We start from the raw sequence: 16,133 nt of genomic DNA, 5'->3' as shown, positions 1-16,133 counted from the left end.
CAATTTCCTCCCTCCCTTCCTTCATGTGTGTGCACATGTGCCATTGTCTATAGAGTCAGTTCTTCCATCTACCTTTACATGGGTTCTGGTGATGAAAGTCAGGTTGCCTTTATCAACACTGAGCCATCTTGCTGGCCTAGCCAGTATTTCTATGAGGTGAATCTTTTTGGAGGGGGTTCTTTTCTTTTGGATTTAGTTTTCCATTCTTGCCTTCCATCTCTGTACCCAGTGATTCACAGCAAGAGCTGCTTAATTGTTCTGCAGAGCCTAAGGGAAACTGCTGCTTTTCAGCTTTTAGTATTGGTTTCTTTAAGTCTCAGAAGGTGAGGTTATTGTCATGGAGATGACTTGATAACTTGAAGACTTGATCTGTGCCTGGAGCCCACAAGCTGAAGAAGACAACCAGTTTCCCTGTCCTCTGATCTCCACACGTGCCCCTCAGCAAATACATAGATATAAAAATGTTTGTCATAAAGTGGGGTTAATAGGAATTTGTCTTATGGTGCAGCATCAAGAGTCTCTGTGGGTGTGGCATGGCATGCTGGAGGCGGGACAGTGGCCATGACTCTCTGAAGGGCAAACCAGTTGTTCCAGGAGTGCTGTCCCCTTGAGGCCTTTCTTGACTCTTAAATGCTAAAATTGAGGGGATCCCAGCCCCAAATGCTGCTGTCTCTTTCCATCAGAGTGGTTTCTGTTTGTTTGTTTGAGGCAGTCTCGCTGTGTAGTCCAGGTGAGCCTCAAACTCATGGCAACCCTCCTGCCTCTATTTCCTGAACTGTCTCACCCAACTACTTCTTTTGAAAATGTTCCCTGACACTTCTGGTCAGTTGCCTACAATACTCAGTCTATCCCTGACAGATTTTGTCCTGGGAATTTAGGACTCCTAAATATGTCTAAAGAGAAGGGGAAGTCCTTGATAGCCTCCTCCACTGCAGAAGAAAACTGCCAGCAGCCTACAGTTGGATATCAGAAGTAGTTCTTGTGTTTTGTTTTGTTTTTTCTTCCAATTTTATTTTTTGTAGGTTGTTTCCGTGTTGCTTCAAGGAGTGATCTTACTGTGCATTCTGCTCTAATCCTTTCTCGGCCTCCCAATTGCTGGGGCTACAGCTATTCCCTTCAGCCTCAGTCATTCTCTTAGACTCAGCAAGGAGCATGAACCCTTTGGGCAGTTATGCTCTCAAATCTGATTTCTTTTCCTTTTTTTTTTTTTTTTTTGCGAGACAGGGTTTCTCTGTGGCTTTGGTGCCCGTCCCGGAACTAGCTCTTGTAGACCAGACTGGCCTCGAACTCCCAGAGATCCGCCTGCCTCTGCCTCCCGAGTGCTGGGATTAAAGGCGTGTGCCACCAGCGCCCGGCTCAAATCTGATTTCTTAAACCATGTAAGCCTTTATGATACAACAGAAAACCTGTTGTCATTTTCACCTCATTATGAGCATTCGAAAAAAGTGGCTGTGTGCATGTGGAAAAGAACATATTTAAGTAAATTGTCTTTGGTAATGAGTGCAAGCATTACATAATAGAACTGTCAGTGAATGAGTGTCCGTAGGATCTCCAATGACCCCTTTATGTTTCTTTGAAGAACTGTCAGTTGAACTCTGGCCTTATGCAAAGCCCTGTATGAGGCCCGAGGGTAGATAATGCCCGCTGTGAGGCAAGCCCACGTGCCCCTCCCCTTATGGGTTCTTTTTAGCCCTGGTCCATGCTGTGGGGCCCAGCAAAGGAGAGATTCCACCGTAGCACTTGGATTTTTTCTGAAGCGCCGTTCAGGGCTTATGTCATTAGAGCTGGTCTCCTCTGCTCTTTCCTGTAGCTCTAGAAGTTTATTCTTTCTGAACTTAGCAAAAGAAAAGTAGTGTTATGTCTTTCTTCTTTATACTGTTGTTAGTGAAGCTTCTGCTCTTTTATTCTAAAGCAGCAGTTCTTAGCCTTCCTAATGCTGCAATCCTTTAATACAGTTCCTTATCTTGTGTTGACCTCCAACCATAAAATAACTTCATTGCTACTTCATGACTATAATTTTTCTACTGTTATGAATCCTAATGTAAGTCTTTTTGGAGATAGAGGTTTGCCAAAGGTTGAGGTCCACTGTTCTATGACATCCATAAGAACTTAAACCTGAGACAGTCCATGCTAGTGCTCCATTGGTGACTGAAAATGGGAGGGAGACAGCTTCAGTGCTATCCTGCCATAATACGAGCTGGACTTGACAAAAATAGTCAGGCTGGAAAGACTGTGTAGCTCATATTGGGCACCTTGTGGCCTTTCATTTAGCCTCCTCATAATAAGAAATTTGAGTCCCTTCCATTGAGACAACTGAATGGACAAAATGAAGTGACTTTGCTCCATTTGGATGTCTGTCTGTCTTGCCCTCCCTCCCTCCCTTTCTCTCGTGTTTGTGCACCCTGCACTTTGGACATCAGAGAGTAACTTTTAAGAATCGCTCCTCCCAATATGTGGAGGCCAGAGACTGAACTCAGGTCACCAGGCTTGGAAGCAAACACCCTTCCTTCCTGAGCTATTAACTCACCAACTTCAGGTGTTTTTTTGTTTTTTGTTTGTTTGGGTTTTTTTGTTTTGTTTTGTTTTGTTTTGTTTTTTGAGGGAGAGGGGGTTGAGACAGGGTTTCTCCTTGTATCCCTGGCTGTTCTGGAACTCACTCTGATCAGGCTGGCCTGGATCTCAGAGATCCACCTGCCTCTGCCTCCTAAGTGATGGTATCAAAGGTGTGTGCCACCACACCTGGCTTGTTTTTGTTTTTGAAGCAGGATCTCACTGGGTTTCCCAATCTGGATTTACCTCACAGTCTTTCTGCCTCAGCCCCTTGGGTGCTTACAGGTGTGCCACCACTACATCCAGCAGGTGTGTGGCTTTTCTCTACCATGAAAAACTACAGGTAGATCAGAAAGTTTTCCTTCGATTAAGTCCTTAGTGCTGAGAAAGCCCTGCCCTCCCTCTCAAATGGGGAAGAACTTCATCAAGAGGGCATAAGCCCTAAGCTCAGGTAGACCTGAGATGCTCCCCACTCAGAGCCTACAAGCTGTGAACTTGAGAGGTTACACAGCATCTTTGAGCCTTTTTCTGTAAAACACAGTTAAAACTAGGGATTGGTTCTGTCAATAAAGTGAGGACGTGAGTTCAGATCCCTACTTCCCACATACAGTCCAGGTGCAGAGGTGCATGACTGTAAGTCAGTGTTGGTGGGGTGGAAGCTGGTGGATCCCAAAACTCACTGGTCAGCCAGTCTAACTGAATCGGGGCTCCTGGCTCAATGAGAGAACCTCTCAAAAAAGTAAGATGGAAGGTGACTGAGGACATTTGATGTTAGCCTCTAGCATGCACAGCACACACACACACAGGAACACACCCATACACAAATGAAAAGGGAAAGGCTGTTGCCCAAAACCTCTGGTTGTTATTGTTCTCATTTTCATATATGCATGGTTTACTTGTGTATGAGTGTTTGTGGGGTTGTATGATGTCCAGAATTATCTGTGATTGGTCTTCACCTTACTCATCAAACTCAGAGCTTAACAATATGGCTAAGTCTTGTTAGGCAGCATGCTCTGGAGACTCCACCTTTTGACCGGAAGTATAGGTAGGCTGCCATATCTACTCAGCTTTGCATGAGTTCTGAGCACTCTGGTCTTCACGTTAATTGCTAAGCACTTTAACCACTGAACTATCTTCCTGGCCCCATAAACCTCTAATTTTAGTAGAGGTGCCAATAAATGATTACTTCTTAGTAAATCTCAGAGCAGTTCTGGAAATTGCTGCTATCCAAGGTGTTGTGACCTCTGGGTAACTTTTTTTCTTTTGAGACAGTATTAGTGGCTCTGGTTGACCTTAGCCATGATTTTCTACCTCTCCTTTCCAAGGCTGGAATGGCAGACATGTGCCACCATGGCCTGCTCATTAGCTATTTTTTTTAAAAAATCATTTTATTTTATTATTGTTATTGTTGGTGGTGGTGGTGTGTGTGTGTGACAATGTACATGTTAGATCACAGGTCGGTGGTTTTTTTTTTTTTTTTTTTTTTTTGGTTTTTCGAGACAGGGTTTCTCTGTGGTTTTGGAGCCTGTCCTGGAACTAGCTCTTGTAGACCAGGCTGGTCTCGAACTCACAGAGATCCGCCTGTCTCTGCCTCCCAAGTGCTGGGATTAAAGGCGTGCACCACCACCGCCCGGCCACAGGTCGGTTTTGAGGAGTCACTTCTCTTGATCCCTTAGAGATCCCAGGAACTGAACTCTGGTCAAATTTGCATGGCATAGTGCATTCCCTGCTGAGCCATCTCACTGGTGCCCCTCCCACTTCCTTTTAAGTCTTTCATCTGTTGATCAAGAGGAACTGTTGAGGTACAATGTAGTTGTTCAGTAAATGTTTGCTGGATGAACTTGGGAGCTTCAGTATTTTCTTTGACCTCTTGACTTCGACAGTTGGATAATATCTTGAGAGATGCTGTCAGAAAACTGGCCAGACAGACTTGAGAAATGGTACAGTCATGGTATGCAAACGCAAGCCTTCTAGAAAGAATTGTAGATTTTTAGAAACTTGAGGGAAGTTGTGGAAAGAAGAAACCCCCTTGTTTCTTTAAGATTTATTTACTTAGGGGCCTGGAGAGCTGGCTCAGCAGTTAAGAGCACCAGCTGTTCTTCAGAGGACCCGGGTTTAATTCTCAGCACCTACATGTGCCCGCAACCATCTGCACCTCCAGTTCCAAGGGATCTGATGTTCTCTTGCCCCCACAGGCACACATGCAGTACACAGATATACATGCAGGCAAAACACTAGTATGCAGAAATAAAATTTTAAAATACTTATTATTTTATGGGTATGTGTGTGTGCCTAAGTAAATGTCTGTATGTGCACCATGTGTGTGCAGTGTTCTTAAAGGCCAGAAGAGTGCGTTTGGATCTCCTGGAACTGGAATTATAGGTGGTTGTAAGCTGCCATGTGGGAGCTGGAAACAAATCTGAGATCCTCTGCAAGAACAGCCAGTGCTTTAACTCCTGGCCATCTCTGCAGTCCCCTCCCTCACTCCTTAAACAGCATTTTTCAATGAGGACAGAACCACCTGAGCTTTGGTGAGCTGAGCCCCACAGCTGAACAGGATGAACACTGCAAGGGGGGCTGCTGTGACTGACCTTCAAGGGCTTTTTACTTCTAGTCTGTGGATTGATAGTTACTCTGTCTGCTGAAAGCCATGGAAGTGTGCCCCAGTAGTATGGTCATAAATAACTACCGAAAAAGCCAGATGACCTCAGGCTCCTGTTCTGAGGGAGAGATTCCTAGAAGGAAACTTATTCAGTCAAAAGATATGGACAGTCAAAACACTGATAGATTCCCTCAGTTACCTCCAAAATAAGACCAGCCCTGACCTAGCAGTTCACATGCCTGGAAAAAGAGATAAATATCTATCTTGTCCTGCTTGGTGTGCTCTGGATCCTTCTCTTGCTCCCTGTGCACACCCTAACTGGACAAGGAATAGAACACAGATCCACCCTTTTCTTCTCTGTCTTGCAGAGTCTGGCCACAGATAAAGGACCAAAATGACTGATTCAAAGTACTTCACAACAACCAAGAAAGGTACTGTATGTTCCACCACAGCCTATGCTCTGTCCCCAGATCTGTCCCTGATGTGTTGGGGAGCATGGGGAGGGGAGAGGCTTGGAGACATCATTGAAACGATGATCCAGAAACTGTTTGCAGTTGATGACGTTAGAACCCTCAAGTGTTCCTTTTAGAACCCAAGGAAGAACATTAATGTTAAGCATGCGGAAAAGACCTTGTTTTGTTCCCAATGACTTAAAAATAGTTAAATATATTTCCCCTCCTCAGAGAAGATACACAGTCTGTCAACAGGCCTGCTGTGGGTGAGGCTGGTCCTTATCTGTGGCATTGTTCTTCATGCTGGAGCAAAAGTTTTATCCTGTTCATTTGACATCATAAACATTTCCCAGCAATTCTCATGACTCAGTATTAAGTCAGTTCACTTACTTACCTGAGTAACTGAGGTATCCGCAATAGTTGCTGCTCAGAGGCTAGTTGCTGCACTGAAGTTTTCTAAGCTGGGTTAATGTTTTTGGAGACTTTGTTTCTTTCTGCTTTTAAAAAAATAGAAGTTGTTGTGGCTGACAATGTGCTTTAACCTCTCTGGTCAGGCCTTCCTCACCTTCTCCTTTCCAGTGCTTGCTGTGAAGGTGGAAAGATTATATATAATTTGTATGGATGTTTTGCCTATATTATGTCTTCTCCTGGTTCCCAGGAAGGCCAGAAGAGTGTGGGTCCTCAGAACAGGAGTTTCAGAGAGTTGTGAGCTACCATCTGGGCCCTAGGGATAAAATCCCAGTCCTCTGGAAGTGCTTTTAATCCACTGAGCCATCTCTCTAGCCCTGATTCTTAATCTTGCTGAATCACTGAGACAGATCCAAAGTCTGTTTGTTAGCAGGCATTTTATATTATTTTTATTTATCTATTCTTTTTTAAAGATTTTTTTTTTGAAATTTTGTTTCCTGTGCATTAGTGTTTTGTCAGCATTCATGTCTGTGTGAGGATGCTGGACCCCCTGGAACTGAAGCTACAGACAATTGTGAGCTACCATGTGGGTGATAGGAATCAGACCTGGTTCCTCTGGAAAAGTAACCAGGGCTCTTAACAACTGAACCTCTCTCCAGCCACCAGCATTTTATTTATCAGTCCGACTGTTGCTTATTTGTTGACAATCTTGCCAGGTGTGCTGGGTCTCAACTTTGGGAGCCAAAGACAGAAAGATCAGGGCTTCAAGGCCACATACATAACAAGTTCAAGCTTAATCTGCTTTGTGTGAAACCCTGTTGTGGGGTCCCTGGCTGTGAGAAAGAGACTGAGAGACAGTGAATAGAGATAGAGACATCTAGATTCAAATCTAAGTCTGATGTCGTGGATAGTTTTTAAGTGAGGAGAGATCCAAGGCCGATTGTAATAAAGACTGCAGGGAGTTAGTGAGACCAGGGTCACAACTCTGTTGAGACTACAGCGCCAGAGTCTGGACGTGTAGCCTTGGGGGTAGATTTAGGAGCCAGGTTTAACAGCTGCATTTGAGGCCTGTTGGAGGACAGAGGCATCTCAGAGCAGTCTGCCCTGAGCTCACCTCACCAGCCTTCTTGGGGCAGGACCTCCATCACCTGCCACATGCTTTGAGTAGAGCAGTAACATACCTGGAGAGGGGGGCAAAGGCCGTCCTGGTCTGCTGAGTCAGGGCCCTCTTGGAGGAGGAAGATGTGTTCCTCTATAAATTGGAACCACAGGATCTGTGGATTATTCCTGGTCCTGTTAAGCAATTCCTGTAGTGTGACGCTGCTCAGGCTTTGCTAGGTCATTGGGGTTTTTTGTTTGTTTGTTTTGTTTTGTTGTTTGTTTGTTTTTGGTTTGGTTTGGTTTGGTTTTTTCGAGACAGGGTTTCTCTGTGGTTTTGGAGCCTGTCCCGGAACTAGCTCTTGTAGACCAGGCTGGCCTCGAACTCACAGAGATCCGCCTGCCTCTGCCTCCCGATTGCTGGGATTAAAGGCGTGCACCACCACCACCTGGCCTAGGTCATTGCTCTTAATTGTATTTACTCTCTTTTTGTGATCATGGTTTAAAAACAAAAACAACTCATTTTCTTTTTCTCACTATGAATCTACTTAGAACTTTCTCAGCACTTTCCCCCGCTTAACAGTCCCGTCTCACCCTACCCCACGTGACTTGAGAAGAACCCCGGACTAGAATTCTTCACTTGACTAATTAGTATCAGAGTTGTCTTGATGCAGAACAGAGTGCCAGGCATTGAGATGGGCATTTCACAGCTGAGGCCGAGAGACATCATTGCCCAGTCCAGAGAGAGGAGCAGGCAAGAAAATGGGGTCAGAGAGGCAAAGGGCTGTCCATGGCAGGGCCAGTCAGGCAAAGGGATTTATTTATAGCGTAGGCTTTGGAAGGAACACACCTGGGTTCCAACCTTAGCCTGTCCCATTCGCTATGGAACAGACTCCATTGCTCATCTGTAAAATGGGGAAAGGCAGGTTGTTGTGAATATGAAATGAGAAAGGATATGGAAAAAATTAGTGTGGTTCTGTGCTCAGAGGAAGGTTCAGGAATTGTCTACCCCTAACCTGTTAGCACGTCTTGATTTAGCACATCTTGACTGTCTCTGTGGGATGGAGGTAGAGAGCAATCCTCATTTCCTTTTTCTACATCATCAAGTTCTGAGAACAATTTATTACGTGCTGCGGCCCTCGTAAAACAGCTGAATTCTCATCTCCAGGCTGAGGAAGTGAAACCCTGAGCAAGCTGTTTGAGTTCAGGGTTCTGGGAAAACAGGAAAAGTCAACGTGTGAGATCAGCCACCACCTACTCCCAATTCTGCTCAGCCTTGAGGGAATCAGGGCAAGTGAGAAGGTTGAGGGGAAATTGCTGTCCTTTGCACTTTAGCAGGCTAGCTGAGTGGGCCCCTGGACCTTGGTTCCTACCCCTGTAGTCCTACATGACCATCCAGGCTTCATTTCCTTAATTTCTGTCTTCACCTTTCCTCTCTGTCACTTGTCCTACCTGAAGCCTAGAGCCTCAGCTGCTCTCTACCTCCACCTAGTTCTCCGGGAATCACCCTGGGGGTGGGGTGCACTGCTCATTGCTGCCTCCTGTCCTTAGGGGAGATCTTCGAGCTGAAGGCGGAGCTCAACAGCGACAAGAAGGAGAAGAAGAAGGAGGCGGTGAAGAAAGTGATTGCATCCATGACCGTGGGCAAAGATGTCAGGTATACAGGAGTAAGCTGGGGACAGCCAGGTGCTGACCAGCAGGAGCATTTAGCTCCTTTGACAAACAAACCTCATGTCCAAACACAGGATTCTGTTTGCACATGAGTGACAAGCTGAAATGGTAATGGCACAGGTAAAAAGTAACTGAGTGAAGCAGACTGGGTTGAAAGGGCAGCAGACTTTGAAGAGGGTGTGGCAGAGCCCTCTCAGAAGCTCCAGGTGAGTGCTGCCATTAAGGAAGATGACAGTACAGTGGGTGTTCTGGTTTTTATTTTGCTTTAAGAACAGGAAATATGTTTTTTACCTTTTGTTGTTCTCTGTTCTGACATTCAGCTCCTGTTCTAGGCTATTCTCATGTTGTATGCAGTTGTGTTGAATGCCTGTTGGATTGAGAAATCTCTACAACAGATAAATTTTATGATAACCTGGTATTTGCATTGACAAGTCTGCAGAACACCTGCAGATACATTTTTTCAGTGGTTCTCCACACTTTCCATTGTATGCAATGATGTGTTTACTGCCAAATAAATGAAAAAAGAATTAGAAGAAAGTCATATGGCTAATGCAGAACTAGAACTAGGTCTAGCCTGGACCCTCCAGAATCTAAACTGTCCTCTGTATATCATGGTACCTTACACATAACTACAGAGGTTCTGATATCCAGCTGCTCCCTCGATGAATCTTAGAGAGTAACCCCAGTGTCCCAGGCTTCCACCCAGATTGCCCACCTATTGCTAACCTTAGTAAGGACTTCCTACAGCCAGTGTAGGAGAGTTCTCAGTAGAGACCGCTTTAGGACAGACTGTAAGAGGATTGGGCTATGAGGTGCCTTAGTGGTGTCTGCCACTAAGCCGGATGACCTGAATCCAGACCCTGGGATCGACATGGTTATCTTCTACTTGTCCTGTGACCTCCACGTGTGCACTGTGCACACATGAGCACACACAGATACACACAATACACACACGTTTTAATCATAATTTGAAAATATGTTTAAAGGATTGGACTTGTGTAAATCTCATTCTTTCTAGAAAAAAATTCTTTTTCAGTTGGAACAGATCTGTCACTTCCTAACAAAGGAAACATCTTTGTTCTTCCTTCTTAAAAGAGTTTGCTTTGCTGATGATGCCTGAGAGCCATTCAGGCTCTTTACTTCCTCTTCCTCTCCCCAGAGTGACTCTGTTCTTGCCGGTGCATCATCCTTCCAGGTGACTTTGTCCATTGCAACTCAGAAGGAACCTGGCCTGTTGGGGGCCCCCTTCATTTTCTGTTTTACCTTGTTCTTGGCAATAAAAGCCCAATAATTAAGAGGGAAGGTGATGGTTCAAATTCCAGAAAGCTGATCTTATTTCACATCTCAAGGTGTGTAACTCTGGCATTATTATGGTTGGCAAAAGTCACACTGAGACAGCAAAGGTCATAGTCAGATCTGGCTCCTCATGTTGTTTGACATTTCTTACCCTCAGAATTATCTGAAATGAAAACATGCCCCTGGATTCCTGGGGTTGTTAAATGAGATGAATTGTGTCCAATCATTAGCACCAAGCCTGGCACACAGCATATGTCCCATATACCTTGCTGGTTCTTAGTGGGTGCAAACCTGTCCCTTCAGCCCTGCTTCCCTGAGAAGCTCTGGAACTAGCAGCCCAATATAAGGGACCACATGAAGTATTAGGGAGGGGAAAAGAATGATACTCTGCAAATATCAGGTGCTTTAGGGATATTATCTCATTACGAAGTGGGTTTTTAGAGATAGAAGTGTTGAGAATTGAACCCTGGTCCTTGTGTATGCTAGGCAAACGTTCAACCACTAAGCCCCAGCCTCAAAGTCAATTTCTGTTGCATGTTCTTTATAAATGAAGGAACTTATACTTAGAGGCTAAAAGTTTCCCAGAGTCATGAGCATAGCAAGAGGCAGAGCTGTTTTGTTGGGCTCTTGTGCTTGAATCCCTTGAAGAAAACAAGCCTTTAAAATCACGGCTTCTCTTCCTTCTTCCCTACTTCTCACTGCCGTCCCTTGCCTCTCCTGCAATTAGCTGCCTGAAAAGCTTATGTTCTCTGTCTTCAGCCTCTACTGGTGCTACTTTGATTTTGCAGTGCCCTCTTCCCTGATGTGGTGAACTGTATGCAGACAGACAACCTGGAACTAAAGAAGCTGGTATACCTGTACTTGATGAACTATGCCAAGAGTCAGCCTGACATGGCCATCATGGCTGTCAACACCTTTGTGAAGGTGAGTAGGAGCCCAGTGGAAGTGGGAATGCGAGTAAGGGCCTGCATTCATATGTCATATGTCCCTGTCTCTTTGAAGGGCTGGGGCCCTCTGATTTGTATGAAACTTTCAGGCTCATTTGCAGACCTGCAGGCTTTCTTCTGCCCAAGCAGGCTGAGGACCTCTTCCTCCAGCAGAGGGCTCCCTCTTTCTCCAGAACCACAGACCTAAAGACATGGTTTATTCATTCCCTATGAGGTAGCATCAGGCCTATTGGCCTCTCATTTCCCTGACTGGGCCACTCATTCCCTGTGTCTGTTGCCATGGCAGATTTTAGCAAGTATCTGAGAGTATCTCTGTTCCTTACCAGATGACTCCTTTTTCTATTTCCTGTCACTAGACAAGGAGCAAACATGAACTTGGACATTGACCTCTAGCCCACTGGAAAATGAAGGGTTTCTGTGACTGTGTGTGCCTATAATGCCAGCACTTGGGAGGCTAAGGAAGGAGGATTGCTATGAGTTCTAGGTCCATCTAGGCTATATAGTGAGTTCCAGACCAGTCTGAGCAACATGGCAAGACCCTATCTCAAAAAGAAAAGATTGAGGACTATAGTGCTAGGAACATACGGGTTTAAAGAGCTGCTCTGCTCTGACGGGGTGAGCACACACCTTCTCCAGAACCTCAGCTTCCATAGTTGTGAAACAGCCTCAGGAAGCAGCAGAGAAAGTGTATAGAGCCCCTCACACAGTATCTGGAAAATGTTTGGCATCTGTTCTGTGGCTTTGACTTTAAGTATTGTTGGCTGTAGTCGGTGGACATTCCACAGCAGCTGATGTTGCTCAGAGCTGGAGACTGGGAAGAATAGGAAGCCACAGATGACTCATCCTGCCCCGCCCCTGCTCCTGCCCCTGCCCCAGCCCCTGACCAATGACTGGTTCCCCTCAGGACTGTGAGGACCCCAACCCCCTCATCCGAGCCCTGGCTGTGAGGACCATGGGCTGCATCCGAGTTGACAAGATTACAGAGTACTTGTGTGAACCACTTCGAAAGTGCCTGAAGGATGAAGATCCATATGTGCGGAAGACCGCAGCTGTGTGTGTAGCCAAGCTCCATGACATCAATGCCCAGCTGGTAGAAGACCAGGGTTTCCTGGACACACTTAAAGATCTCATCTCTGACTCGAACCCCATGGTAAGTGCTAACAGTCCTTGGGATGCCCACAGAACTCCTGGGTTGCTTGGGAAGAAGACCTGGATTGACCCTCACCTTGCTTTCTCTTTTCTTAGAAGTTAGGGTCTTGCTGAGTATCTAGTGCCTGTTCCTTGCAGTGGTTTGCAGGGAACTAGGCCTGGATTTCTTTTGACCCTCTCAAACTAGCTACGTGACTTTAGGAAAGCTATCTAATCTTTCAGATTCCTATTTGTCTCAACCTTAGATTTTGGGATGGTAACATACCTGACCTGAGCCAGCCTGACCTGGCAAGCAGTGACTCTGTAGTTAGCGCTAGTGTCCTTCCCTTTCTAGTTGCTGTCACTGTCATTTTCTCCTAACCACGACCACCTCTAATTCCCAGGCATGTAGTTCTCTTCCAGGTAGGGTTGCAGAGATTTCGCCTTACAATACCATAGTGTGGAAGACAAGACACCAGGATGTATTAGGTGGGAACCCTAATCCCGTCACTCATTAAAATAACAAGAGTTTGCAGTGATGTTTGTCAGGGCCTGTAATCATGGCAGGCAGGAGACTGAGGCAGGAGGACTGAGAGTTAAAGACCAGCCTGTGCTATGTAATAAGACCTTTTCTAAAAATTTAAAAATATGTAAGAAAAAATGAAATATTCAAGACATTGGGCACAGCCCCCACTCTGTCTCCAACAGAAATGCTGATTGCTCATAGGTTAAAGACTGATAACTAGAACACTGTGTCATAGAGGAAAGTTGAAAACACTGTACATAAAGGGAGCTGTCTTGGTAGGAACATTTGGTAAACCCCTCTATAGCCTAGACCCATCTACTCGCAGCAACCTTAAAGAGATTCTGCAAGATTCTTCTGTCTTAGAGCAGCACAGCTGACAACCACTGCAAGTAGAAGGAGGCTGGATTGGTGACCAGCATTGCCCTTCATTGCTGGGTGCCTGTGGCTGGGCTTTGCTTTCCTCGCTTCTTTCCAGTGGCAGGTGTACTTACTTTAGTTCTGCTTTACAGAGGAGTCAGTGGGGTGAGTGTTGTAGTCAGACTTTCTTGAGGCTCTAGAACCTACCGGTAAGGTGATCTTCCTTATAGAATGTTCCGTCTTGATCTGCTAGTATCATAGCCCCTTACTCTCTGACTTGAGCACTATCTACAGCCTCTACCCTTTCTACCCTCTCAACCAGGTAGTGGCAAATGCAGTGGCTGCCCTCTCAGAGATCGCTGAGTCTCACCCCAGTAGCAACCTGCTTGATTTGAACCCGCAGTCAATCAACAAGCTGCTGACAGCCCTTAATGAGTGCACTGAGTGGGGCCAGATCTTCATTCTGGATTGTCTGGCCAACTACATGCCCAAGGATGACCGTGAGGCCCAGAGGTGAGCAGACAAGCCCCTTGCTTACCAGCCTGGTTGGATGTGGTCCTCATGGGGCTCTCTGAGCTAGATCTCGGGCCTGAATGAGCCTCTTTCCAAGACCTTTCTTCCTGTCATCAGACACACTTTAAGGGAACCAGTCGGCTTCTTATCTATGGAGCCATGCTGTCAGTTGTATGGCTTCAGGCAGTGAGCTCCCTGCTTACTGTGAACATAGATGGGACCTGGCAGGAACTGACAAGGATCCATCTGGGCTGAATCAATAACTTTATAGCTTCAGAGCCACTAGATTCTCTAGGTACCTGACCTCTGCTGGGTGCCTTCCATGTTACGTAATGTTTAAAGCCGGTCTGTGAAATGTGTCCTGTCATCATCAGCCCCTTACAGACAAGGAGAATACATTGGAGAGGTGGAAGGAGTTGTGTAGGTCACCCGGCTGGGACTGTCCTGACCACCATGAGTGAATGAATGCTCTGGCAGTAGAAGGGGAAAGCCGACATCTGGAGATGTTACTATGTCAGGCACTGTATTCATTCTTTTCACTCAGTGTTCAACAGGCCTGTGAAGTAGACATCCTTAACTCTTAGATGAGGAGCCTGAGGTTCACAGTGTTTTGAGCCTGCTAGAGTCCGTAGGCAGCAGACCAGAAGGCCTTCCTCCTATAGACGACATGCTGTTTTACCTGGAGCCGACACCAACTAAACCAGGCATGGTAGTGTGTATGTGATCTCAGCACTTGGAAGGTGGAGGCAAAAGGATCAGAAGTGTTAAGACCAGTGGAGAGCACTTGTCTCACATATATGAGGCCCTAGGTTCAGCGCTAGTACTGGAAGAAAGAGGCGGGCTGGGGAGGCAACTTTTGACTCGAGCAGTTTATTGGCTACATGGTGAGTTTGTGGGTTACATGAGACCCTGTCTCAAAAAAAAAAAAGGAATGCTATTTTGATAAGTGAAATGGGACTTTTCCCTTGTCTATCTCTCTTTGCCCTACTGGAATGGCGGGACCCCAGCATCTGTGAACGGGTCACTCCTAGACTCTCCCACGCCAACTCTGCTGTGGTGCTGTCTGCTGTGAAGGTGTTGATGAAGTTCATGGAGATGTTGTCCAAAGACCTGGACTACTACGGCACACTGCTCAAGAAGCTGGCACCTCCCCTGGTCACACTGCTGTCAGCAGAGCCAGAGCTGCAGTATGTGGCTCTGCGCAACATCAATCTCATTGTGCAGAAAAGGTACATAGACCAGCATACATGTATGCTACATGCTAGAGACAGGGACCCTCAGGGAAGCTGATCTGTCACCGTGCAGGAAGCCTAAAGAGTACTGGAGGGTTCTCAACCAGAGCACTTTCCCTTCAGCGAACACTTGACAAGAAATGACCTGTCCCAGGTCAGGGTGTCAGTGTTAAGAAGCCTTGGGCCAGCCTTAGAGCTGATCAGTAAAGGCAAGCACGGTGCTGCTTTAGCCTGACATTTGGTGACTCAGAGTCTGTAGAGTCCTTCAGGGATATCTGAAGATTTTGTATCTGTGCAGTTTGCTTGGGGACAGAGTTTATAGGTCTCATTGAAATCTCTGAATTTGGAGACATTAGAGATGGTGAGAGACTGGATTTTATATCAGCTTTAAGGCCTGGAGGGAGAAATAGAACAGAATGCTGGGCAGCTGCTTCCTTCCTCCTAAGTAGGTGACTCACGTACGTCACTGCTCCCAAAGAAGGGATCTGGTGCTAGATGGGTAAGGTCTGGAACTCCATAAGCAACACTTGGTCTGAAGTGTCTCTGGAATGATCTGCTCCTTCCTCTAAGGCAGCTCTGAGTGAGGGCGCCTGTAGCTGAGGTGGGATCTGCCTCCAAAATTCTCCCAGCCCCTCTGTAGTCAGGGCTTCGCAATGGCAAGTCATTCCTTTGTCTGCTGCTAGGAACCTGGACCCTTGTCATGCCTTAAGAAGGAGCATATCTTCTTTGTCACAGCATCAGTCTGGTCCTCAATATTTTTTAGAGGGCCGGAGATGCTGAGCTGGACATTTGTGAAGATAAACATGGGTAAAGTGTTCCAAGGCTCTAAACAATATGATGTGACTAGGGCTTTGCTATTACAACATGGGTCTCTATAAACCAGTGCCCTTGGGTACAGGAACTAGGTCAGCCCAAAGGGTACTCTGTGCCATATTTAACACAATAATCTCTGAAGAAGTTCTATATGTCACCCAGCCATGACCTGGGCCAACCTGACATGGTTGGACAGCCTTTGTCAAGCCTCGATTGTAGAAGTCATCTTCCTATTACCCGTCTCAAAGTCTTCCCTCCCCCACAGAGCACCACAAAAGCTCCTTACTCAGCCAGGCTCTCCACAGTTTGTATGACAACACAGACTCTTGAGTTCCTCTTTCCTCTGCCCCCATTACAGAGCTTCATCCCTCGCTGTAACTTTTTTTTAGAATTATTCATTTTTATCTTGGGAAGGATATAGAAATAGGAACCAGGATGGTGCCTCTTATCTTGCTCTCAACCTTTAGTTTGTGACAAATGCAAACTTTGTAACCTCTCTGAATTTCCATGTCTTAAAAACTGTGTCCTGTGGTACCATTT

General features: G+C 46.0%; 1 protein-coding gene across 4 annotated transcripts in view; it reads left to right on the top strand.

The window, feature by feature from the left end:
• The window catches only part of Ap1b1 (adaptor related protein complex 1 subunit beta 1), a 104,798-nt gene that overhangs the window by 63,427 nt on the left and 25,238 nt on the right, over positions 1–16,133 (top strand). For all 4 annotated transcript variants that reach the window (XM_057773114.1, XM_057773116.1, XM_057773113.1 and 1 more), the window contains exons 2-7: positions 5,521–5,583; positions 8,662–8,767; positions 10,866–11,001; positions 11,929–12,174; positions 13,358–13,548; positions 14,556–14,777. In XM_057773114.1, coding sequence (XP_057629097.1) covers positions 5,547–5,583; positions 8,662–8,767; positions 10,866–11,001; positions 11,929–12,174; positions 13,358–13,548; positions 14,556–14,777 — 938 coding nt within the window. In that variant the 5' untranslated portion in view covers positions 5,521–5,546. The remainder of the gene's footprint in view (positions 1–5,520; positions 5,584–8,661; positions 8,768–10,865; positions 11,002–11,928; positions 12,175–13,357; positions 13,549–14,555; positions 14,778–16,133) is intronic.

This window comes from Chionomys nivalis, chromosome 6, assembly GCF_950005125.1.
Source record: "Chionomys nivalis chromosome 6, mChiNiv1.1, whole genome shotgun sequence".
Classification (NCBI taxonomy): domain Eukaryota; kingdom Metazoa; phylum Chordata; class Mammalia; order Rodentia; family Cricetidae; genus Chionomys; species Chionomys nivalis.
This window is presented reverse-complemented; position numbering and strand designations above follow the sequence as displayed.